Raw genomic sequence first — 26,104 nt, forward strand, 5'->3', positions numbered from 1 at the left:
CACGTTGTGGTGATCCCCAACTATAAAACTATTTTCATTGCTACTTCCTAACTGTAATTTTGCTACTGTTGTGAATCATAAATATCTGTGTTTTCCAATGGTCTTGGCACCCCTGTGAAAAGGTCATTTGACTCCAAAGGAGTCCCGACACATATGTTGAGAAGCTCAGTTCTGAAGGCACAGCTGCTTAGAACTTCGGTTGCCACACCACGTGGTGGCCACATAACTGAATTTGGGAGGTCACAAAAATGTTTGGAAACAGTAAGAGGTTCCCAAACACTATGTTGGAACACTCAAAGTCATAAGTGTAATGTATTGTATCTGAGGTGTTCCCAGCAGTGCTAGGCTGCTGCACCACGTGACTTCCCTGCAGCTTTGTACTGTGCACACCACTGTGCCACCAATGCAGAAGAAATGTGGCCTGGATCAGTTTGCTGTGGATTGTACTGTTTTATTATACATACAAGGTTTTCTCTTGTATGTCGTAATGGCTTAGCTATGTCATCCCTCTGCATGGAAACGTGGGAGTTATCTATCGCTGCACTATATCATGCTATGATGTTTCATCTTGAAGATTGCTGTTCTTAAGAAAAGTTTCATTGGCAGGCATGGTGGCGCATACCAGCACTCAGGAGGCAGAGGCAGGTGGATTGCTGTGAGTTCAAGGCCAGCCTGGTCTACAAAGAAGTCCAGGACAGCCAAGGCTACACAGAGAAACACTGTGTTGAAAAACAAAAACAAAAAAAAAGTTTCATAAAAAAGTAAACAGGCACATCTATCTCATTTGTATACAGCCTGCTTTCATCTACAAAGAATTGCTTTAAAGAAAAATAAGATTTTAGTTTAGTTTAATTTTTTTTACTTTTTTTCAGTGCCAAGACCTAAACCTAGGCTTTTACCACTGAGTTACATCCCTCGTCCAAAAGAAAATATGTTGGGGGGAGACGGGGAGCAAGGAATGGAACCCAAAGCCTCTAGCATGCCAAGCAAGTACTTTACCAACTGAGCTATGTCTTGAGCCCTAAAAAGTTCAACGTATTTATTATTGTAAATGCTTGATTTATACACCTATTTTAAATACCTATATATCCAGAGTCAATTAAAAAGTTTCAAGGGAAAACAGGCCAAGAGTGGAAAAGGTTTGAGAAGCCATGCTCTGAGGAAATGACTTAGGTACACACAGTCTCAAACACACATGAGCACATTTCCTTAGGAGCCTCTGAGGACCAAAGGCAAAGTTACATCTGATGTTGCGCTAAGTGTACTGTAGTGCATCTGAATTCTGATCTGTGAGAAGACTCTGAAGGGGCGGTTTCTCTCCTCACTAAGTTACCTCAGGGTTACTCATTCTCATCATTCAACTCCAGGAACAATGATGGCTCAATGAAAGAAAACACCTGCAGTGTGCTTCCCCTACTACTGTGAGCCTCACTTGCTCCTCTAACTCTACAGGTTAAAAAAAAAAAAAGCACAGCACGGCTGGCACACAGATGCATCACAGGCACACTCGGACTGGTTAACTGTCACAGCACGGCTGGCACATGGATGCATCACAGGCACACGAACTGGTTAACTGTTTCGTTGGACATCACTGACTCATGACGACTACGGAACATGTGACAGACACCTCGGCAAAATGCTTACAACATGAAATCTTGCTCCCAGGAAGGCTGGTCACCACGGACCGCTACAGTTGTGCTCTTCACGTTCTGGACTTTCAGGGTCACATATGTGTTGAATTTATCTTTTAAAAAAATTGCAAAACAGAGATGTTAATAGTATTCTGATTATTACCCAATTTCACAGAGCCCTTAAAATTAAGTAATAGCAAAGGCTACAGAGATAGCTCAGCATTGAAGGGCAGTGGCTGTTCTTCAAAAGGAAGAGTTCCAGGCATCTGACACCCTCTTCTTGCTTCCACGGGCACCAGGCACACATGTGGTACACTGACAAGCATACAGGCACACATGTGGTACACTGACAAGCATACAAGCAAAACACCCATATACATAAGATTTTAAAAAGAGATGGAGCTGGGCAGTGGTGGCACACGCCTTTAATCCCAGCACTCGGGAGGCAGAGGCAGGCAGATTGCTGTGAGTTCGAGGCCAGCCTGGTCTACAAAGCGAGTCTAGGACAGCCATGGTGACCCAGAGAGACCCTGTCTTGGGGGTAAAAAAAGGAAAATCTCTAAAATCTCTAACAGGATAAACTGAGTACAAACCAAAGGGATATCCTAACCCTTAGTCCTCAGAAGTCGGATCCGCTGCACGTGTGCACTAAGTCTGACAACTCACTCTACTGACTTTGATTCTCCTGCCTCAGCCTACTCAGAAGTAGGATTACAAGTGTGCACAACCACATGTGGCCTGACGGTTTGCTTTTTGTACTAAGAAAATCATTTCATAAAAGAAAAAAAAAAAAGCTACCATGTTAATTCCTCAAAATTGCCAAATACTGCTTAAAACAATGACCTAATGTCAGATAATGTGAGAAAATGGGTACTGCCGCACACGTCTATCAGAAGGTAAACTGTCCAAATACCATTTAAAAGGTATGTGGTTTTGGCCAGGTGAGGAGACTGAGACAGGAAGAGCTCTGGTTTCAGGCCAGCCTAGGCTACAAAGCGAGAGAGTATCCCCAAAGCAGAAACAACAAGAAATGGGGAGAGGGAGATGTTCAGTGGGTAAGATGCTTGCTGCCCCAGCAGGAGGGCGTGAGCTCAGATCCCACACTCTCATGAGAGGAGCAGACATGTCTAGAAGGCCTCACACATGCCAGCCAAGACCGTGAGCACCCAGCTCTTCTTCTGAGGCCTAAACTACATTTTGTATTGTAAGATCGTAAGTGTGAGCTGGGGAAGGGCCAGGTGGCAGAGCATCTTCCTAGCATGTGAGGTCCCAAGACTCAATTCTCAGTACTAGAAAACAAAACTTAAATCTTTTTCCAAGCTGGTGGTACACACATGTAATCCTAGCAATTGGAAGCTAGAAATTGGAGTCCAGGGGTTTGCTGACCATCCAGTCAGCCGACTGGAAAGCTCCAGGTCCGTTGAGAGGCCCCGCCTAAGAGACTGAAGTAGAAAGAATTGAGGAAGAAACCCCAGGCCAGATCTGCTCTCCATGGGCAACACATGTACAGGCACATAGTTTCACACACATGTTCAGGCACTTAGTTTCACATACATGTACAGGCACACATAGTTTCACACACATGTACAGGCACACACAGTTTCACATATAGGCACATACATGGATGCTGCCAATAGTCTTGTCTGTACATTTAGAATCAGGGTCTCTCTATGCAGTCCTGGCTGTCCTAGAACTAGATATGCAGACCTTGGCCTTGAACTCAGACTCTCCCTCCTCTACCTCCAAGTGGTGGGATTAAAGATGTGCGCTACCACAGCTAACCAATTAATTTTTTTTAAGCTCATAGTTTTTTATTTTGTTTTGTTTTGTTTTAGTCTCAGTATAAGCCACTAAAATATTCCAGCCAAGAATGGTGGCTCATGTTTGTAATTGCAGAACTTAGGAGGCTGAGGCAAAATTACTGAAAAATAAAATCCATCCTAGGCCACATAGTACCTGTCAGGTCAGCCGCCATTCCAAAGTAACATCCAGTTTGTAAAAAACAATAATAAAGGTGATTGAAGAAGTACTTGCCCAGGATGTACAGGGCCCAGGTTTGACTTCCCAGTTCCACAGACCTGGAATGTTGGTGCACACTTATAATCCAGCACCACAGAGGGGAACACAGGGTCATCCTTAGCTATATAGTAACTTCAAGGCCACCCTGGGCTATGTGAGACCTATCTCAAAAGAATTTTTAAAACTAAAAATAAATTTAAAGGCCAACAATTTGACTTGGTAGACAAGGGTGTCTGCAACCAAGACTGGAAACCTCGATCCTAAATTTGATTCCTAGAATCCGTAAGGGCAAAGGTCAGAACTGACTGCCTCTAGCCTCCACACACATGCTGTATCGTGTTTTATGCCCATTTTACACTTAATGATTTTAAGATTGCTTTTGAGGGGCCAGTGAGGTGGCTCAGCAGGTAAAGGGATCTAATATGAAGCCTATATACCCAAGTTCATTCTCTGAACCCTCAGGGTAGAAGTAGAGAACAGAATCTCCAAGGTAAATACCCTCAGGTCATCAGACATGCTTAGCGGATGCTGTACCCCTGAGCAAGCCCACTGGCCTTTCTTTTTAAGGTTGCTCTAAGGGAGACAGCGAGACAGTTCAGTGGTTGAGAGCACTTGCTGTTTCTGCAGAAAACCTGGGCACCTAGCACCCACACGGGCAGATTACAACCACTTACAACTCCAGTTACAGGAGAAATGACACCCTCTTCTGGCCTCCTTGGGGTCCTGCACCCGCGCGCGCACACACACACACACACACACACACACACACACACACACACACTGCTTTAAGTCCCAGCAAGCATGTAAGATGAAAGGTAATGATAACAGAAGGCTAGACTTACCTGGTGAACCCTGGAACTTGGCTCTTTTAACTGCAAGAAAAGAAAGAGGTAAGATTAGAAAGTTAGGTCTAATTATTGGGCAGAGACACTGAACAATTGGCCAAAGACCCTCTCAAGGGTATTCAACCTAATCTCATAACCAGTGGAGAAAATCTCCGCCCTGCCTCCTGACAAGAAGGTACAGAAAGCCAAATGGCAGGCGGTTGGTTTTAAGTTATAAATGTTCCTTATTTAAAAGCAACCATCAGGCTGGAAGGACCTGGAATTCTATCTTTAGCCAAACAAAAAAGAACTAATTTTTAAAATGAAAAATCCCTCCACTTCATTCTTGCCAAAACAAGAATATAGCAGAGAAAAAAAGAATATAACAGGAAAAAAATACAGGCGGTAGCTTTTAGAACAAGAGTGGGAAGTGACTTCTGACAACAAGCGGATAACCACCCAGAACTGCTTCTAAAGAACAGGCAGGGAGCTGCACAAGGAAGAACCTACAACCAGAAGTGCACATGCAGCTCCTGGGGAAAGCCAAGGGCTACACAGGCAAGGAAACTGCCAGGGCTGGACTGGTGGCTCGAGTCTGGAGCCACCTCCTGAGGCAGGAGAGCTGCTGCAAGTTCAAGGCCAGCCTGGTCTACAGGGCAAGAGCGCAGCCAAGTTAGTCCATGAAGACTAAGGGTAAGTGCCGCGGTGGGGAGGGAGGAAGGGTGAGCGCCGCGGTGGGGAGGGAGGAAGGGTGAGCGCCGCGGTGGGGAGGGAGGAAGGGTGAGCGCCGCGGTGGGGAGGGAGGAAGGGTGAGCGCCGCGGTGGGGAGGGAGGAAGGGTGAGCGCCGCGGTGGGGAGGGAGGAAGGGTGAGCGCCGCGGCGGGGAGGGAGAAAGGGTGAGCGCCGCGGCGGGGAGGGAGGAAGGGTGAGCGCCGCGGTGGGGAGGGAGGAAGGGTGAGCGCCGCGGCGGGGAGGGAGGAAGGGTGAGCGCCGCGGCGGGGAGGGAGAAAGGGTGAGCGCCGCGGTGGGGAGGGAGGAAGGGTGAGTGCCGCGGTGGGGAGGGAGGAAGGGTGAGCGCCGCGGTGGGGAGGGAGGAGGGGTGAGCGCTGCGGTGGGGAGGGCGGGTTGCAGCACGATGCCCAGAACACAGACGTGAGGGCTTGACCTGCCTTTCTCCACGCTCCACACTCCAGATGAGACCGTCCCTTAACCGACCTCCACCCCACTTAGTTCTTCCAGAGATAAGTCACTTAGCACTTTTCACAAGGCCATCTCCACTTCAGCAAGTACTTAGTATTATTAAAGTCTCTTCTTTTTATTGATCCAAGCATGTCTCACATAACTTCAGATCCTCTTCCCAGGTATTCTTTTTCGTAAGTACAGAGAAAGTAAAGCAGGTCGTGTGGAACAAGCCTTTAACCCAGCACGTGGGAGACAGAAGCTAATGGATGGGTTTAAAGGCAGCGTGGTCTACGAAGTGAGCTCCAGAGCTCCAGACTGAAACCCTGTTTTTAAAATTAAGAGAGGAAGAGACAGTGCACACTTCATCTGGCTTGGTAGTGCTCGCCTGCAGCCCAGCACTAAACGGCCAGAAGCAGAAAAGGAGGAGTTCGAAGTCAGCCTCAGTTACAGGAGACTCTGCCATTACCAAACAGGGCCAGTGAGACAGCTAAGTGAATGAAGGTGCGCTGCGTTCCATGGCTGACCACGTGAGTTTGATTCCCAGGACCCAGATAGTAAAAAGAAAAAACCAACTCCCAAAAATTGCCCCGTAATCTCCACATGCACACTTTGGCATGTGCGTGCGCGCGCACACACACACACACACACACACACACACACACACCAAATAAATAAAACCGTAGTTTTAAAAATGTTTAGTAGCCAGGCGATGATGGCGCACGCCTTTAATCCCAGCACTCAGGAGGCAGAGGCAGGTCGATCGCTGTGAGTTTGAGGCCAGCCTGGTCTACAAGGTGAGTCCAGGGCAGCCAAGGCTACACAAAGAAACCCTATCTCAAAAAACCAAAAAATGAAAAATAAAAAAATTTAATAAAATCCAGAAGGTGGTACAAATCTTTGATCCCAGCACTCAGGAGGCACAGGCAGGTAGATCTCTGAGTTTAAGACCAGTCTGGTCTACAGAGTGAGTTCTAGGACAGCCAGAGCTACACAGACAAACCCTGACCCCCACCCGCAAAAATTAATAAAATTAAAATATTTTAAATTATTGTTACATCATCAATACCTAGAAAAATTAAGATAGGCACAAATGAAAAATAACCAACACAATTTTTTAATTAATTAAAATTTCTTAAAATTAGCTGGTTGGACTGGTCAAATGCCTATAATCCTATCACTTGGTAGGCAGAGACAGGAGGATCTATGTAAGTTGGAGGTCAGCCTGGATTACATAATAATTTCTAAATATTAGGTCAGCCAGAACTACATAGTAAGATCCTGTCTCAAAAATGGGGCTAAAAAATCAAAATGACTCTGAGATTCCATCTTACACCCATCAGAATGGCTAAGATAAAAAATTCAAGTGACATCACATGCTGGCGAGGATGTGAAGAAGAACATTTCTTCATTGCTGGTGGAAATGCAAACTTGTACAGCCACTTTGGAAATCTATCTGGTGCTTTCTCAGAAAACTGGGAATAGGGCTTCCTCAAGACCCAGCTATTCCACTCCTTGGAATATACCCAGAAGATGCTCCAGCACACAACAGAGACATATGCTCAACCATGTTCATAGCAGCCTTATTCATAATAGCCAGAATCTGGAAACAACCTAAATGTTCCTCAGTTGAAGAATGGATAAAGAAACTGTGGTACATTTACACTATGGAATACTACTCAGCTATTAAAAACAAGGAAATCCCTAAATTTGTGGACAAGTGGATGGGACTAGAAATGATCATACTGAGTGAGTTAACCCAGAAGCAGAAAGACTCACATGGTATATACTCACTTATAATTGGGCACTAGCCCAAAAGGTATGTCTCACCAAAGTCTTCACTTACCAGGAGATTGGGATAGATGTGAGGACATCCTACTGAGACTCTAAGTAAAAGAAATATAGGAGATGGGGAAATAGAAGGACGCAGAGTAGGCCTAGAAACCTACAAGAAGAACATCCTGACGGGTGGATCAGGGCCCAGGGGGGTCTGCTCAAACTACTGCACTAACCAAGGACAATACAAGTAGTAAACATTGAACCCCTACTCTGATCTACCCAATGGACAGGACGTTCTCCACAGTTATATGGAGAGCAGGGATTGACTCTGACATGAACTCTGGTGCCCATATTTGACCACCTCTCCTTGGTGGGGAGGCCTGGTGGCACTCAAAGAAAGAATAAGCAGGCTACCACAATGAGACTTGATAGCCTATGACCATATAGTGGGGGAGGAGGTCCCCCTCGGTGATAGACCTAGGGGAGGGGAATAGGGTGAAAGCGGGAGGGAGGGAGGAACGGGAGGGTACAAGTGATAGGATAACAATTTAGTTGTAATCTGAATAAATTAATAAATTAAAATTAATAATAAAAATGGGGCTAAAGAGATGGCTCAACAGATGAGAGCACTTGCTGCTACTGCAGAGGGCCTGGGTTCAGCTCCCAGCACCCACAGGTGGCTCACAACCATCTATAACTCTGTTCCAAGAGATCCTACATCCTTTTCTGGCCTCCTCAGGCACCAGGGACACACACATACATGCAAGCAAAACACTCATACACACAAAATTAAAAAATAAAAAACAGGAGGCTAGAGAGATGGATCAGTGGTTAGGAGCACTGGCTGCTCTTCCTAAGGGCCCAGGTTCAATTCCTAGCACCCACATGGCAGCTCACGGCTGTCTGTAATTCCAGTTCCAGGAGATCTGACACTCCCACGCCAACACACATAAAATAAAATAAAATAAAAATTTTTTTAAATCCATTCTCTAAATGAAAGGGAGGGAAAAAGGAGGAAAGGGAATTAAAATAACGTTACATGGAATGGAAATAATATTGCTATAATTAACAAGTAGGTTTGGTAGATTAATCATTGTAACTAATAACCCATCCTGAAAACCACTAAAACTACTGCTCTTAAGGCAGGCAACAGAGAAGACAGCAGATGAGTGATCGGAAGAAGAGAAATGAACCCAACAGGTGTAATCCTGGCACTTGGAAGGCTGAGGCCCACAATGCCAAACCCCAAGTTACACAAGACCTTGCTTCATAAAGTTTTTTTTTTTAATTGCAAGGTACCTACTTAAAGTTTTTTATATACCTATAGCCCCTCTGTTGAGACTTACTTTAGTTCTTAGCTGTTGCCCCTCTGTTAACACCTGCTTTTGTCTTTAGTGTAACATAAATCATTTGGGGTTTTTATTGTTGTTGTGTTTGCTTTTGGTTTTCTGCCATTTTGTTTTTAAGTTTCCACTTTGATCCTAAGTTGAAATTAAGTTCTGGTTCTCAGGCTCTGCCTGCCTGGAAGCTTGAAAAGCCTTTTACTCACGGTGCAATCCTTGTTGAATATTCTGCTTGAATTAATGATGTATGTTCTACTTAGACAAAACTACAAGACTCTGCTATATTCCTTTCTCCCGGAATAGTTGGGAACTGGAAAGTCTCCAAGCTTAAAATGCTTTGTCTATCTACCCAGAGACAATGTACTCAGAACAAAATTAATTCTTGTGTATTTAGCTAGCCAAAATGATGCAATGACCCACCCCCTTTCTATACCTAGTTACAGTTTTTCTTATGAAAAGCCTGCCTTACAAACAGACAGTCTAGCTGGGCATGGTGGCTGGTGGCACACGCCTTTAATCCCAGCACTTGGCAGGCAGAGGTAGGTGGATCTTTGTGAGTTCGAGCCTCAGTGTCCTGTAATGACAGTTATCTTCACATACATCTTTTCTGCTATACACGACACAACACAACACACACACACACACACATACACACACACAGTACAGATGAAGAGGATTCTGTCCTTAATAGCTTTGATTTTGAAAATAATAATTTTAAATTGGCTTCATAGTCAGATAGTAAATTATTTGTTTGATACGTTGTTTTTATGACATTGAGGTTGAGACACACTGTTTACTGATTTATTTGTTGGTTTGCTTTTGAAGCACGGTCTTATGGGAACCTAGTCTAGCCTTGAACTTGTAGCTGATGTTGGCCCTGAACTCTTGATCCTCCTGTCTCTACCTCTTAGATGCTGGGATTACTGGTATGTGTTACTGTGCTTGACTCTGGCTATTTTCTTACATAACACAATCTATTTAATGAATTTTTCTCTCTTGCTTGCTTGTTTGTGGTTTTTGAGACAGTGTCTCATTTAGCCCAGGCTGGCCTCACATTTGCTATATAGTTGAAGATGACCTTGAACTTCTGATCTTATTGCCTCCATCTCCCACGTGCTGGGATTAGAGCCATGTACCACCATGCCCAGTTTATTTGTTGTTTTAATCATGTTGAAGCCAGGACTTGCAGTGAATACTTTTAATCCCAGCATTTGGGAGGGAGAAGCAACCAGATCTCTGTGAGTTCATGGCAAGCCTGGTCTACATAGTAAGTTCTGTAAATGGTTTTAGTTCTTCAGATGATGGGATGAGATGAGAGTCCTACCTAAGCTTTACAAATACTTGGCTTAGGCTGAGCCCAGAGTGTTGCTGTCTAACTCTCCCTAGGCCTGGAAGCTTCTAGCCTCCATACAATCTAATCTTAAGCAATTCTGCACCTTTAAGGCTTCTGTCTGCTAACAATGTTTTCAGCTTCTGAGACTTACTGCTGGATAAGCATCACCTTTTCTAGTTCTTTCTGGATTCTGGCTGACTGGTTCAGCTCAGCTGTCCTGGCTAAAACTCCTCGCTAAGCTGCCTGATTCAAAATAGCTTTTCTTTGCTTCTCATTGAATTGCTCTACTTGGAAAAACTGCCTCTCAACTCCATGAACTCAACTACACTCACCCGAACTGCAACTGCACTGCACTCCCAAACTCTGTCTTCCAACTCACTCACTGTCTCTGTCTCTGTCTCTGCACGGCTCTTTTTTTTTTTTTTTTTTTTTTTTTTTTTTTTTTTTTGAGACAGGCTTTCTCTGTTTAGCCTTGCCTGTCCTGGAGTCATTGTGTAGACCAGGCTGTCGAACTCATAGCAATCCGCCTGCCTCTGCCTCCCGAGTGCTGGAGTTAAAGTAGTGCGCCACCTCACCTGGCTCAGGACTTTTTAAAGACAGGGTTTTATTGTGTAGACTGCCCTAAAACTCACTATTTAACTCGAGACTGTCCTTGAATTCTTGCTCTTACTGCCCCCACCTCCCAAATCTCCCAAATGCTGGGATTAAAGCACATGCTACTCCATCCAGATCTAATGTAAAGATTTAAAAACTAAAACTGTAAGCTGGGTGAAGTGGTGCATGCCGTTAGGACCAGCACTCAAGAGGCAGAGGCAAGCAGTCCGTGTGAGTTCAAGGCTAGCCTGGTCTACAGAGGGAGCTCCAGGACAGACATAGCTACATAATGAGACCCTGTCTGGAGAAAAAAAAAAAAACCAACAAAACTAAAACTGTGATCCTCTCACATATGAGTGGGTATGGTCTCATTATGTAGCTGTGTTAGGGTCGGAACTTGATGCTCAGAGACTACCACTCACATATGCAATTGGCAAGAATATTTTTATTTCAAAAAAGTAAGAATCCTGGGGGCTGGAGAGATGCCTCAGAGGTTAAGAGCACTGGCTGCTCTTCCAGAGGCCCTAGTTCAATTCCCAGCAACCACATGGTGGCTCACAGCCATCTGTAACGTGATCTGATGCCCTCTTTTGGCGGGAAGGTGTACATGCTTTGCCCAAAACATGTACACATAATAAAAGAATCCTGCATGCAGGAGTCTGCTACTTTACAAGATGGCGACCCTGAGGTGAGCTCCGAGGCTCTTTTTAAAGCCAGTTAGTGGAATTCCACATCCACTTAGGTCATCTTTATTTCCATTGGTGTAAACTACAATTGAGGGTACAGGTGCTTTGGGGATTGGCTGGCGCCAAGTCAGAAGTCAGCTATGAGTTAGAGACCTGTTTAAATGGGCAGTTGAGCAACCTTATCTCCTCTGGCCAGGTGCCTGGGCTGTCCCTGATTTTCTGCAGCACTTCCAGTGACTGCTAAGCCCATTTCTGAGGAATGGGGACTTAAACCTGTTCTGAACCAGTAAGAAACTGAAGCCTGTCATGGAGTCGGCTAGGCTGGTTTAACCAGGCCACTCAGCCATGGGTGGTCTAGAATTCAGAGATCTGCTTTTCCTCCAGTGCTGGGCTTATAGCTGAGCACTGTTCACGAATAGTCCCACAATGGCCATTCCAACACCAGACTCACATTGATGGGAGTTTATTGAACGCTGGACAAAGATGACCGGAGACACAGTCTAGACCCAGAAGCCTGTGTGTAAACCCTAGAGTTAGCTAGAGGAAGAAGATCCAGAAAGAGCATTTCCCAGACTCCCTAAAATAAAGCTAAAAATAAGACAATATATGCCTATACCAAAAAAAAAAAAATCCAACTTTAGCAGCTTTGTTTCTCTGGCCTTACTGCAGGCATTCTGAAGACTATAGGAACTAATCCTATTCACACAGACTCCAAGCAGTGACCTGGTTCTCTCCGCATTAGGAACGGCTAAGCTGCCTGGTCAAGCCTGAGCTCTCATGAGACAATTTTCTGGTGCAGTAACTACCATTTCCTTTTTATCTGAAAAGTAACATCTTTAAAAATAGGAGTTATATGTATTACTATTCCAATCTCCTGACAACATCAAATACTGTTATAATTATCATTGCATATTCTGCTTTACTGACTTTCACAGCTGTCAAACATCTGAATATAAAGATACACTACAACACTTGTTGTTCGCGACTGAAGACTAGCTGGCATGATGTCCTTTTCCTCACCCTTCCTTTAGTAACTATCAAAACTGAATACTTAGGGCTAGGAACATGGGTCAGTCAGTAAACTGCTTGCTATGCAAGAATGAGCACTTACGTGTGACCCGCAGCAGCCCCACACCCACTATATATATATATATTTGAGCTGGAAGCTGGCTCTGAGGTTAAGAGGTCACACTGCTCTCACAAAGTAAGAAGATCTGTACAGGAGTTCTGTTTGGGCCCCCAGTACCCGTGGTCAGAAGGCTCCAACTCCCAGAAGAGTAGGTGACCTTTTCTTGGCCTTCATAGGCACTGAATGGCAAACAAATACAAGTACAAATAATAAATAATAAATAAATAAATAAATAAATAAATAGTAAATAAATCTAAACCCACAAGCCCCACAATCCTAGCCCTGAGAAGGCAGAGACAGGCAAGTCACTGGGATTCACTGGCCAGAGCCCCTAGCCAAAATGACCAGCCCTAGGTCCCAGTGAGAAATCCTGTTATTATAAAGCAAGGTAGATGGCTCTCAAGAAACAATACTGGAACCAGGAGTGGTGCCACATGCCTTTAGAAGAGAAAGAAGGAAAGAAGGGGGAAAGGGGGGAGAGAAAAGAGAAAAAAAAGGATGAATAAGCAACACACTAGAGGCTGGCCTCTGGCCTACAGAGAGAGAGAGAGAGAGAGAGAGAAAGAGAGAGAGAGAGAGAGAGAGAGAGAGAGAGAATCAAACAGTAAAAAACAATATTCTCTCACAGAATAGCAAGTACCTTTTCCTTTTTACTCATAGACTTTACAACTTTCTTTAAACATGTATGTGTGTTTTGTCCGCATGTGTTTGTGTACCACGTGCCCACTGGGTGCCTGCCTGGTTGTCAGATGCCCTGGAACTGGAATTAGACAGTTGTGAGCCACTGCCTTGGTGCTGAGAACTGAACCCAGGTCCTCTAGAAGAACAGAAAGTGCTCAGAAGCACTGAGCTACCCAGCACTCCTTTTATAATATTTCCCCCTTTTGTTTTTTAGCAGAGGCCTGCTCTATAGCCCAGGCTGGCTTTGAACTTGGTGTGTTTGACTCAGCCTCTTGAGTGATTACAGGCATTCATGACTCCATCTGCCCTGCAACTGACATTTTTATTGGTTCTACAAAAATTACCCTATTTTAAATACTGTAGTATAGACTTAGGTTGTAGAATTGAACCCTAAGCCCCCTATAGGCTAAGCATGAGCTCTACCACTGACCTCAAGGCTCCCAGTTCATTTAGGCCTTGCTTTTAAAAGTTCTTAAGGGCTGAAGAGATAGTTCAATGGTAAGCACACTTGTTGTTCTTGCAGAGGACCAGAGTTCAATTCCCAACACCCACACAGTAGCTCACAACCATCTCTAACTCCAGTCCTAGGAGATCTAATGCCCTTCTCTGACCACCAAGGGCACCAGGCATGTATCTGGTGTGCATACATACAAGCAGGCAAAACATTCACACAAATAAATCTGGGAAAAAAATTTAAGTTATCTTAAATCAGGCATAGCAGTGCACATCTGTAATTCCAGTGTTTTAAAGGCAAAGGCAGGGGACTCACAAGTTTGCGATCAGCCTGGGCTACATAGCAAGACCCTGTCTCAAAATGCAAAGGTTTTTTGCCAAGGTATGGTAATGCATACCTTTAATTGAAGCACTCAAGAGGCAGAGGTAGGAGGATCTCCGTGTGTTCAAGGCCAGCCTATTCTACATATTGAATTCCAGGAAAACCAAGGCTATATAGTAAAGACCCTGTCTCAAAAAACTAAAAAATAAATAAAAATAAAAATGCCAAGGGCTGGGGATATAGCTCAGTAGTAGAGTGCTCATAAGCAGGTTGGGGGAGCGGAATTTACTTTCACCAAGAAATTATCCTATATAAATTCCAATAAATGTCAACTATATTTAAAACATTAAAAACCATAACTGAATTATGGCTTTAACATTAAATTAACAAATGACCACTTATAGTATATTTTATTATTATTACACTTGTGTGTGGACACATACATGCCACAGCATATGTGTAGAGGTCAGAGGACAACCTAGAATTGATTCTCTCCTTCCACCAGGAGGGTCCCAGGGATCTGACTCAGTCTGTCAGGCTTGGTAGCAAGTACTTTTGTCCACCATCTCCCCACTGTCTCCCCACCGTCTCCCCACCGTCTCCCCACCCCCATCTCCCCACCGTCTCACCAGCCCTTATGCTCTTACCTCCCGATTATGTCCTGGTAGGAAGTGCAGATCAAATTTACTTTCAGAAGTACTCTTCTGGTAAGTAATGCTACTGAGAAGGCTGTGATATTCTGGGTTTGCACATCTCTATACATTTTACTGTTTGCATTTTGTTTCATTTGTACTTTGATGCCTTTGTTCTCTCATTAGTTTTTTTGGGGGGTTGTTTTGTTTTGCTTTTTGGGCATTTTTGTTTTTTGTTTGGTTTTTTTGTTTTTGTTTTGTTTTGTTTTTTAGTTTTTTGAGACAAGGTCTCTCTGTGTAGCCTTGGCTTGTAGACCAGGCTGGCCTCAAACTCACAGCAATCCACCTGCCTATGGCTCTCAAGCACTGGGATTAAAGGCGTGCGCCACCATACCTAGCCTTGTTAGTTCTTATTACATGAATTTAAGTCTTTTATACACAAAAACTATATATTAAAAATTGCTTCTTCAAATAAAAGGTAGGGAAGAGTACTGCCTAGTATGCACAAAGCCGTGGGCTTGATCCTCACACTGTATAAGGTGTGGTGTTCCATACTTATAATCGAATCGCCTAGTGGGTGGAGGTAGGAAAATTAAGGTCATCCTTGGCTATACAGTGAGTTTGAGGACATTATGGGCTATAGGAGACCCTATCCAAGAAAAGAAAGAAAGAAAGGAAAGAAATTGGTAATATAGCCAAGTGTGTGGTGGTAACATGCCTGTAAACCTAGCACTTACGCGACCGAGGCATGAGGACCTCAGGTTCAAGAACAGCCTGGGCTACATAGTGTGTTCAAGGTCAACTTAGGCTATATGAGACATTAATGTAAGAGAGACCTTATCAGAGAGAGACAGGGAGAAAAGACCTTGATGGTTCAGCCAGGTGTGGTAGAACATGACTATAACCTAGTGCTTAGAAGGCTGAGGCTAGACCTCAAGTTCAAGACCCGTCTGGACAATATTTTTTTTTCAGGATAATGACTATTAGATAAATACTAAAAGCCCAGTGGTGGTGGTTCATACTTTTAATCCCAGTACTTGGGAGGCAGAGGCAGGTCAACACAGTCAAGACTACACAGAGGAACTCTGTCTCGAAAAACAAAAATAAAGAAAGAAAAAGGAAATTTTAATTCATATACTTAAGAGAAAGGCTGATCAGGTGTCAACATCTGCCTGGGCTATATTAAGACCCCATCTGGAAAGGAAGGAAGGAAGGAAGGGAAGGAGGGAGGGAGGGAAGAAGGGAAGGGAAGGAGAGAGGGAGGGAGGAAGGAAAGAAGGAAGGAAAAGAAAAGGAAGGAAGGGAAGGAGGGAGGGAGGGAGGGAGGAAAGAAGGAAGGAAAAGAAAAGGAAGGAAGGGAAGGAGGGAGGGAGGGAGGAAGGAAAGAAAGGAGGGAGGGAGGAAAGAAAGAAGGAAGGAAAAGAAAAGAAAAGGAAGGAAAAGAAAAACTCATAACATACAATTTCCTCTTTAAATATTAATTAAAACACAGTCAATTGTCCGAGGCCTCAGACTTAATTAAACAGTGCATTCTGAAATTCAAGCCCAGATTTGAAAACCTACACTTTGGGCAGCCCACAGATATCAGATCCACACCAACTAAAATAGCTAAAGCTATAATTTATGCCAACATAAGCAAGTCAGAGAAAAACAAAATCAATTTTGTGAAAACATGGTAGCTGGTCAGCTGCAGTGACACATGCCTATAACTCCCATTGCTAAGGAGACTGAGGCTAGATCAAGAATTCCGAAGATATGAAAGATGGCCCAGTCAATAAGATATTTGCTATACAAGCATGAAGGCCCAAGCTCATGTCCCAAGCATTTATTTAAAAAAAGAAAAAAAAACCAGCCGGTTGGTTGCAGCGCACTCCTTTAATCTTAGCACTGGGAAGGCAGAGGCAGGTGCATCTCTGTGAGTTTGAGGCCAGCGTGGTCTACAAAGCGAATTTCGGGACAGCCAGGACTACACAGAAAAACTCCGTCTTAAAAAAAAAAAAAAAAGATGCTCTGGGCTGGAGAGATGGCTCAGAGGTTAAGAGCACTGACTGCCCTTCCAGAGGTCCTGAGTTCAATTCCCAGCAACCACATGGTGGCTCACAACCATCTGTAATGTGATCTGATGCCCCCTTCTGGCCTGCAGGTGTACATGCAGGCAGAGCACTGTGTATATAATAAGAAGTAAATAAATCCTTTAAAAAAAAGATGCTGTATTTTGGGACTGGAGAGATGGCTCAGAGGTTAACAAACAACAAAAACAGCTTGGCAGTGAGTACCTGTAATTCTAGCACTGCGGGGTGAGAGGTGGAGGGGGCATTGGGGTGGGGGGTCAGACACAGGTGATCTCTGCAGCTCACCAGACAATTAGCCTAGCTTTATCAGTGAGCTCAAGAGAAACCGTAACCTAACTGAGAGCAACAGAAGAGGACATCTGACAGCAGCTGACCTCTGGGTTCTATATGCACATAGGGAACACACACACAGACACACACACACACACACACACACACACACACGAGAGAGAGAGAGAGAGAGAGAGAGAGAGAGACAGACAGACAGACAGACAGACAGACAGACAGAGACAGACAGAGACAGACAGAGACAGACAGAGACAGAGAGAGAGTGTGTTTGAGTCCAGGCTAGCAGGTAATAAATAAACTAGCTTGGGCTAAATGGTAAAGCTATCTGAAAAAAAGTCAGGGTGGCAGTGTGATGGCATAGTTGAGAAAGCGCTCTTGCCACGCAAGCCTGGCAGCCTGCGTTCAATCCCTGAGTCCCACATAAAAGTAGAAGTAGGAAAAAAAAGTAGACGGTAGCATGGATAGTGTAAACAAACTTAAATAATGTATATGAGTTCTAGCATTCCTACGGATTCTTAGTTGTTTTATTTTTACAGTCCTATGACAGACTGAACTCAGGACCTCTCATATGCTGGCAAGCACTCGCCACCACTGAGTTACAAGTCCAGCCCATCTGAAACATCTTAAATATCACTGGTAAATTTCCACTACACTTCATACTTTTACCATAACTTGAAGAGACTATCAATGAAGAATATACAAATGTGCTGCTCTGTACTTTTAAAAGATAATTTATCCAAGAGCCAAAAAAATTTACTAACACTAAGGTCCTCAGACCAAAAGACAAATAAGTGCTTACGTCAAACCTCAGCTAACAAAGCTGATGACTAATTCTAAAGTAAACACAATCCAGGTTATAATTGAGCACATACAAGTGCTCACATATCTTTTGAAATGTTTTATAAATAAGTAAGCCTTGGTTGTGTTTACACTAATACACTATCAGATGTCTATCGTTACTATTTATCAGAAACAATTCAACTTTGGTTACACATGGGCAGGACAAGGTCACTTCAGACATCTCTCCAACTTCTTTCTAAGTCAAGTGACTATGACAAGTATAGTGAAACATAAAGAAAACCTAAGGTATTTTCAAATTCAGTCAACTTAGTATTCAGCTTAATAATTAACACTGTTAAATTAAGATTCTTATAAAGCTGGGTGTGGTGGTGCACACCTTTGATCCCAGCACTTGGGAGGCAGAGGCAGCGGGACGCTGAGTTTGCAACGAGCTTAGTCTACATAGTAAGTTCCAGGTCACCTAGAGCTATACAGTGAGACCCTGACGCAAGGGAAAAAGAAGAGGGAGGGCGAGAGGGAGGGCAGGAGAGAGGTGGGTGGGGACCTCTTACAAGGATCAATGGTGCAGGCCTATAATTTCAGCTCCTTGGGAGGCTGAGACAAGAAGAGTCCAAGTTCAAGGCTAGTCTGTGTTAACATGGTAAGACCCTGTCTCAAAAAAATAAAACATGGATGACAGGTACTGCTAAAGAGTACTTAAAAAAAAAAAAGAGTAGAGCACTTCCTAGCATTCTCTGAGGCCCAGTGCCAAAAGTCTCTTACCTAGCATATAAATTATAACAATTGCTATTTTATTATTTTGTACATAGGTTTCACTGTTGTCCAAGCTAGCCCCAAATTCCTAGGTTCAAGAAATTCTCCTGCTTCAGTCTCCCCGGGAGCTGGAAATACTATAGCAGAGCCATTTACTATATTTATTAAAAGTCACTAAATGGGCTGAGGATGTAGTTCAGTTGGTAGAGTGCTGTCCTTACATGCACGAGAATCTAGATCTACATAAGCTGTGTGGGACAGAGGCCCACCATCCCAGCATTCAGGAGGTGGAGGCAGAGAATCAAGAATTCAAGGTCAGGGCTGGAGAGATGGCTCAGAGGTTAAGAGCACTGACTGTTCTTCCAGGGGTCCTGAGTTCAATTCCCAGCAACCACATAGTGGCTCACAACCATATATAATATGATCTAGTGCCCTCTTCTGGCCTGAGGGTGTATATGCAGTCAGAGCACTGTATACATAATAAATAAATCTTTAAAAAGAATTCAAGGTCATCCTCTCCTATATAAAGAGTTTGATGCCAATCTATAGTCATAGCACTCTGCAAGCACCTGAGCTATTTTGATCTTGGAAGTTAAGCAGGGCCAAGTTTAAGTCCAGTCTGCACTATATGAGACGCTGTCTGAAAACACCAAACAATAGCCAGGCATAGTGGCACATGAGGCAGAGGGAGGTGGAACTCTCTGAGTTCAAGGCCAGCCTGGGCTTAGTGAAATCCTGTCTCAAAAACAAATAAACCACTAAATAAATTTTAATTTATTCATCAAATACCCCACAGGGAAGTCAGCGCTTATTAAGTTACTAACATTAAACCAACTGAAATGTTTATTTAACTTATCGATTATGTAAGACTGAGAGCCTATAAGGTAAAGCTACCAGTAAGAATTCAAGTCACTCAGGTGCATGTGTTCAGAGGGATGTTAACAGCTTACCTCGCCTCTTCTCTCTAGTTAGAACAAATCACTGGACTAGATCAAGGGAACCAGAAAGCAGCAGATGTCATAGAAACCAAGAAACACCTGCCACCACACTGACTAGGGAGCAGAGGTTATGACATCCTGGTTGGTTTCTACTAGAGCTAGCTGGACTATTCTACTAAGCAAGCAATACTGACAGCACAAAAACATGCTGCCACCAGTGTCCTTAAATGTCAAGTCCTGGTACCTTATTTATTGCAGTAATTTACTATGATCTCATTAATGTGCTCTTTTAACAGTAAGCAGATTCAGGAGCTAGCAAGAGGACCCACTGAGTAAGAGCACTTCCTGTGCCAGGTGGTAGTGGGCATACAACGTTAATCCCAGCACTCAGGAAACAGAGGCAGGAGAATCTCTTGAGTTTGAGGCCAGCCAGGCCTATAAAGTGAGGTCCAGGACAGCCTGGGCTACACAGAGAAATCCTGTCTCAAGGGGGGAAATGCTTTCCTTGGTTTTGGTTTGGTTTGGTTTGGTTTTTCAAGACAGGGTTTCTCTATGTGGCCTTGGCTGCCTCTGTCTCCCTAGTGCTGGGATAAAAGGCATGCACCACCACCACTGCCTGGCGAAAATGCTTTCTATACAAGATTGAGAGCCTGAGTTTGAATTCCCAGAACCCACATAAAAGCTGGACCCAGTAGTATGTGCCTGTAATCCAGGAGATGGAAACAAAGACAGGAAAATTTTCCAGAGTATAAACAACAATATGGAAGATGAGAACAACACACAAAGCTGTCCTTATCTTCGTATGTGCCTACACATGGATACACACATGCACAAACATGTGCACATAACACACACATATATAAAGGAAAAAAATCAGGGGACTAGAGAGCAAGCTCAGGGGTTAAGAGCACTGGCTGCTCTTCCAGAGGACCCAGCACTCACAGGGGGGCTCACAGCTGCCTGTAACTCCAGGCCCAGAGATCGTGCTTGCCCCTGCCTCCAAAGGGCTGAGATTAAAGGCATGAATCACCAAGCCCAGCCACATTTTTGTAGTTTAAGACAGGATCTACACAGGTTAGACTACTTTTATTTTCTTTGGAAAAGACTCAAACTCCTAACACTGCACTTGCCTCAGCCTTGCAATTGCTCAGATTACAAGTGTGTCATTGTGGGCTGGAGAGATGGCTCAGAGGTTAAGAGCACTGTCTGCTCTTCCAGAGGTCCTGAGTTCAAGTCCCAGTAACCACATGGTGGCTTATAACCATCTATAATGAGATCTGGTGCCCTCTCCTGGCATACAAACAGAACACTATATAAATAAATAAATCTTTGTTGTTATTGCTGTTGTTGTTGTTGTTTTGTTTTGAGACAGGGTTTCTCTGTGTTAGCTGTAGCTCTCCTGGACTTGCCTTGTAGACCAGGCTGACCTCAAACTCACAGGATCCACCTGCCTCTCCTCCCGAGTGCTGGGATTAAAGGGGTACACCACCATGCCTGGCATAAATCTTTTTTAAAAAAGGAGGGGAAGGCAGGCAGTGGTGGCGCACGCCTTTAACCCCAGCAGGTGATCTTTGTGAGTTCGAAGCCAGTCTGTTCTACAAAGTGAGTCCAGGACGGTCAAGGCTACACAGAGAAACCCTGTCTTGAAAAAAAGGGGGGAGGGGGAACAGGTATGTCATGGTGCCCTGCTTATACTGTTCTTTGTGTAAATGTATGCTCATATGAGTGCACACATGTACAGGAGTGTGTGTACATGGAGAGACCGGAGGCCAACCTCAGGTGTCACAATTTGTTTTGTTTTTAATTGCCTTTATTTTTTGTGTATGGGTATTTTGCCTAGATGTATGTCTGTGTTCCGCTTGCATCCCTGATTCCTGCAGATGCCAGCAGAGGTTGGATCCCGTGGAGTTATAGGCAGTTGTGAGTTGTCAAGTGGTTGCCAGGAACTGAACTCAGGAACCCTGGAAAAGTAGACAGTGCCCTTAACCACTGAACCGTCTCTCCAGCCCAAGCTAAGAAACTTAAAACACATGGCTTATATAGATAAAATTATCGCCCCCTACCCTGTGAGACTCATACAACAGTTCTCTTGAATCCAAAATTCTAACTTATCCATCACACTATACTTCCGTAGGGGGTGGGGTTTAAACCGTGAACCCCATCACACCAAAGTTGGTGTGTAAAACACCTATCATAGTCGTGTACACATCCTAAACAAACAGAAGCCACAGCGACCGTGAACCTGAGTCACAGCTGTCAGCACAGGACTTCTTCCTCTAAAGTTTAAAGCCTAAATGCTTGCAGAAGTCCGTTGTTTCATATTCCAAAGCACTACCCTGTGTTCTCCTGAGTGTTGGGGTTTTTGTTGGTTTCTCAGTTGGTCTCAAATTCACTATGTATCAAAGGCTGGCCTTGAACTCCTGACTCTTCTGCCTCCATGCCCCAAGTGTAAGGCTGGGGCTATAGGCATGCCCTACCAAGCCTGGAGACAACCTGCTTTGATTTGTGTTTGTGTGTGATGTGGGGGCAGGTAATCAAACCCAGGGATTCAAATTAATCTAGTACTTTAGCTTACCAACTTCTGTCCTTTTTTCCTTTCCTTCCATCAATGTGTGTGTGTGTGTGTGTGTGTGTGTGTGTGTGTGTGTGTGTGTGTGTGTATACCTATGCAAGAGCACGTGAAGGCCAGAGGACAACCTCAGTGTCACTTCTCAAGCACCATCCACCTAGACTGGCTGGTGAGCCTCGGGGATCTCCGCAGCACTGGGATCAGTGTGTACCACCACACTCTGGGTTTTCCTCCCCTCTGGGCTCTAGGGGTAGAAATCAGAGCCTGCTCCTTGCAGGGCAGACACTTTACTGACTGGTCTGCCTCTCCTTCCCTCTCATTTCTCCTAACAGCTCTGCCTTACAAAGCCCTGTGATTATAACTGGACTGCTTTATCTCCCTTGCCTCAGACAAATGCATCTGTTCCCTTCTTTGCACACTGCCCTTGCCTGCTATCAGCTTTTTTCTTTTCTCTTTTGCTTATTTGTTGCTATTGTTTGTTTTCTGGTTGGTTGGTTTTGTTTGTTTGTTTGTTTCCTGAGACAGGGTTTCTCTTTAGCCCTGCCTATCCTGGAACTCACTCTGTAGACCAAGCTGGTCTACAACTCACAAATCCACCTGCCTTCACCTCCCGCGTGCTGGGACCAAAGGCATGTGCCACCACTGGCCCACCAGCTTCTCGTTCTTTAAAAATATTATTTACTCGTAATGCACAGGCATGCAGATCTCTATGAGTTCAAGACCAGCCTGGTCTACAAAGTGAGTCCAGAACAGCAGGCTACACAGAGAACCCCTGTCTTAAATAAATGTGTGTGTGTGTGTGTGTGTGTGTGTGTGTGTGTGTGTGTGTACACATGTAGAGTACTTTGTATATATCAGTCTTTTCCTGGTTGTAATTTTAGTTTGTTGTTGCTGCTGTTGTTAAGTTTGAGAGAGGGAGTGTCAGGCGCCCACGTAGAGGTCGGAGGACAACTTGAATCAGTTATCTACATCCTCATAGGTTTTACCAATCAAATTCAGATCATCAGACTTGATAGTAAGCACCTGTACCTGCTGCGCCATCTTGCCAGCCCACAGCTATACTTGTGTATTAATTTGTATAACATTTGTTTGCTTCATGTCTACTCTCATTGGCCTTTAGCATAACTCTTAAGAGAGTAGATTTTTCTCTCACTCTTCTGCCCCAAGTGCATAGCACAACACATGGGGGCGGGGACTATGAATGAGTAGAACCCTTGGGGGGGGGACTATGAACCAATGGAACCCTTGGGGGAGGGGAAACACGACTGTGAACAAGTGGAACCTTTTGGGGGGGACATTATGAACAAGTGGAACCCTTGAAGGTGACTATGAACGATTGGAACCCTTGGGGAGGGACTGTGAGCGAGTGGAACCCTTGGGGGGGACTGTGGGTGAGTGGAACCCTTGGGGGGACACTATGAACCAGTGGAACCTTTGGGGGGACACCGTGAACCAGTGGGACCCTTGGGGGGACACCGTGAACGAGTGGAACCCTTGGAGGGGACACCGTGAACGAGTGGAACCCTTGGAGGGGACACCGTGAACGAGTGGAACCCTTGGGGGGACACTATGAACCAGTGGAACCTTTGGGGGGACACCGTGAACCAGTGGGACCCTTGGGGGGACACCGTGAACGAGTGGAACCCTTGGAGGGGACACCGTGAACGAGTGGAACCCTTGGAGGGGACACCGTGAACGAGTGGAACCCTTGGGGGGGGACACCGTGAACGAGTGGAACCCTTGGGGGGGGACACCGTGAACGAGTGGAACCCTTGGGGGGGGACACCGTGAACGAGTGGAACCCTTGGGGGGGGACACCGTGAACGAGTGGAACCCTTGGGGGGGGAACACCGTGAACGAGTGGAACCCTTGGGGGGGGACACCGTGAACGAGTGGAACCCTTGGGGGGGGGGACACCGTGAACGAGTGGAACCCTTGGGGGGGACACCGTGAACGAGTGGAACCCTTGGGGGGGACACCGTGAACGAGTGGAACCCTTGGGGGGGGGACACCGTGAACGAGTGGAACCCTTGGGGGGGACACCGTGAACGAGTGGAACCCTTGGGGGGGACACCGTGAACGAGTGGAACCCTTGGGGGGGACACCGTGAACGAGTGGAACCCTTGGGGGGGACACCGTGAACGAGTGGAACCCTTGGGGGGGACACCGTGAACGAGTGGAACCCTTGGGGGGACACCGTGAACGAGTGGAACCCTTGGGGGGGGACACCGTGAACGAGTGGAACCCTTGGGCGGGGGACACCGTGAACGAGTGGAACCCTTGGGGGGGGGGGACACCGTGAACGAGTGGAACCCTTGGGGGGGACACCGTGAACGAGTGGAACCCTTGGGCGGGGGACACCGTGAACGAGTGGAACCCTTGGGGGGACACTGTGAATGAGTGGAACCTTTGCCCTTCCCTCAAGGCCTCTGGATCACTCCCATCCTGTTATTACCAGCCCACAATCTATCCCACTTCACACGGAATCAGTGTCATTGCTCTCTGTTCCCATTGCACTGTGCCTTTGCCCTTCCTGTTCTTAAAGCACTGCAGACCCATCCCCGGTGCCTGTGCGCACTCAGAAAGCCTCTGCCAGTGGACTAAGTCCCCAGCGCTGCACATCTATGGCTCCAAGCACTACAACATCGTCTTTCTTAGGCTATTCTGAACCTTTTTTTTTTCCACTGTAAAACTTGTAACTATCCTGTACTTGCTCATTCTCTGTCTTCATCCCCCAAACACTGGAGCACTGGAACATGACACTGCCCTCACAGGAATCAAACTGTTCTACTTCTAAAACCAAACCACCTCTCTGATTTTCTTACTATCCAATCATCTCTCACCTCTACCCTCTGGTCACTCCTTAGAATTCCCTGTCCTAAGGTTATCTGATAGTATTCTGTCTTCTTGGGTTTTGTTTTTTGTTTTGTTTTTTCCTTATTAAGGGTTCATTTTAAATTATACACAAGTGTTTATCTTCCTAGCATCCAAATGCCGGCCCCTTCTTGGTTGCCAAGCCCATCTTCCTCACAAGCCGATCTCCTCACTCACTGCCCTCTAACCTCGTTCTGCTCACAACAGTATTACATCAAAGAACACCTGCAAGAGAAAACAGCCTGTGCGAGTCCCGGCCCATATGTCTAATCACAATACCAAGTAGGCACCCAATGTGCAGAGAGAGAAGCAGTGACAGGAAAAACATTCTTTCCTGAAAACCCGTACTTCCTAAAGACTAAGGACTATTTCCCCTATTTCTAGGATTTCTCCCTATTCTTTGGGAGAAAATTATTTTCATAAATATACTATAACACAAACTACTGAATTTTTACCGCACTTAAAAAAAATCACTGTGGAACTCAGCAGCAGAGAAACAGAAGCCCTCGTGTCTTCTTTCTGTGATCTACACACCCAGCAGACGGCTGCTGTTTCAGTTAGATCTTCTGTCGCTGGGACAGCCTACTTGAGCCAAAAGCAACATGGCAGGGAAAGAGTTTATTTCCTCTTAAGCTTCTAGGTCACAGTACACTTTTTGAGAAGCAGAGACCACAGAGGTCTCCACTCAGGAGCTTGCTCTCTAGTGTCTGCTCAGCTTTCTGTTACAGCCCAGAAGCCCCTGCCTACAGACAGCACCATCCACAGTGGGCTGGGCCCTCCTACATCAATTGAAGATCAAGGAAATGTAACACAGACCTGCGCGCAGGCTAATTTGATCAAGGCAATCCCTCAATTGAGGCTCTCTCAGATAATCCTGGGCTGTGTCAAGTTGACAGCTGAAGTAACCAGGAAAGGTGATTTTGGAGACTTGAGAAAGAATAATACTCTGTCACTAAAGGATAAATTAAAGTTGTTATTAAGTTAAACATAAATTTAACAAGAGTCTAAGGATGTCCCTCAGTGGTTAAAGTATTTACCTAGTATGCATGCAACTTGGTGCTCAATCCCTGAATCTGCATACCCAGCACTGTGGCTGGCACATGCCTGTAATAACAGCACTCAGGGATCAAAAGTCCACTTAGCTGCATAATGAGCTCAAGGCTAACCTGCGGTACATGGGATAGTGTCAAGAAAAAAAATTTAC

At 45.1% G+C, this 26,104-nt stretch overlaps 1 protein-coding gene across 7 annotated transcripts in view; it reads right to left on the reverse strand.

Annotated features, from left to right (window-relative positions):
* Window positions 1-26,104, reverse strand: part of UNC13B (unc-13 homolog B) — a 199,199-nt gene that overhangs the window by 162,807 nt on the left and 10,288 nt on the right. For 6 of the 7 annotated variants that reach the window (XM_084791247.1, XM_084791256.1, XM_084791253.1 and 3 more), the window contains exons 2-3: window positions 4,493-4,522; window positions 1,645-1,744 (exon numbers count right to left, since the gene is read on the reverse strand). In XM_084791247.1, coding sequence (XP_084647373.1) covers window positions 1,645-1,744; window positions 4,493-4,522 — 130 coding nt within the window. The remainder of the gene's footprint in view (window positions 1-1,644; window positions 1,745-4,492; window positions 4,523-26,104) is intronic. The other variant, XM_084791248.1, reaches the window with a different exon arrangement.

Source organism: Acomys minous (genome assembly GCF_964271855.1).
Source record: "Acomys minous genome assembly, chromosome: 8".
NCBI classification, from domain to species: domain Eukaryota; kingdom Metazoa; phylum Chordata; class Mammalia; order Rodentia; family Muridae; genus Acomys; species Acomys minous.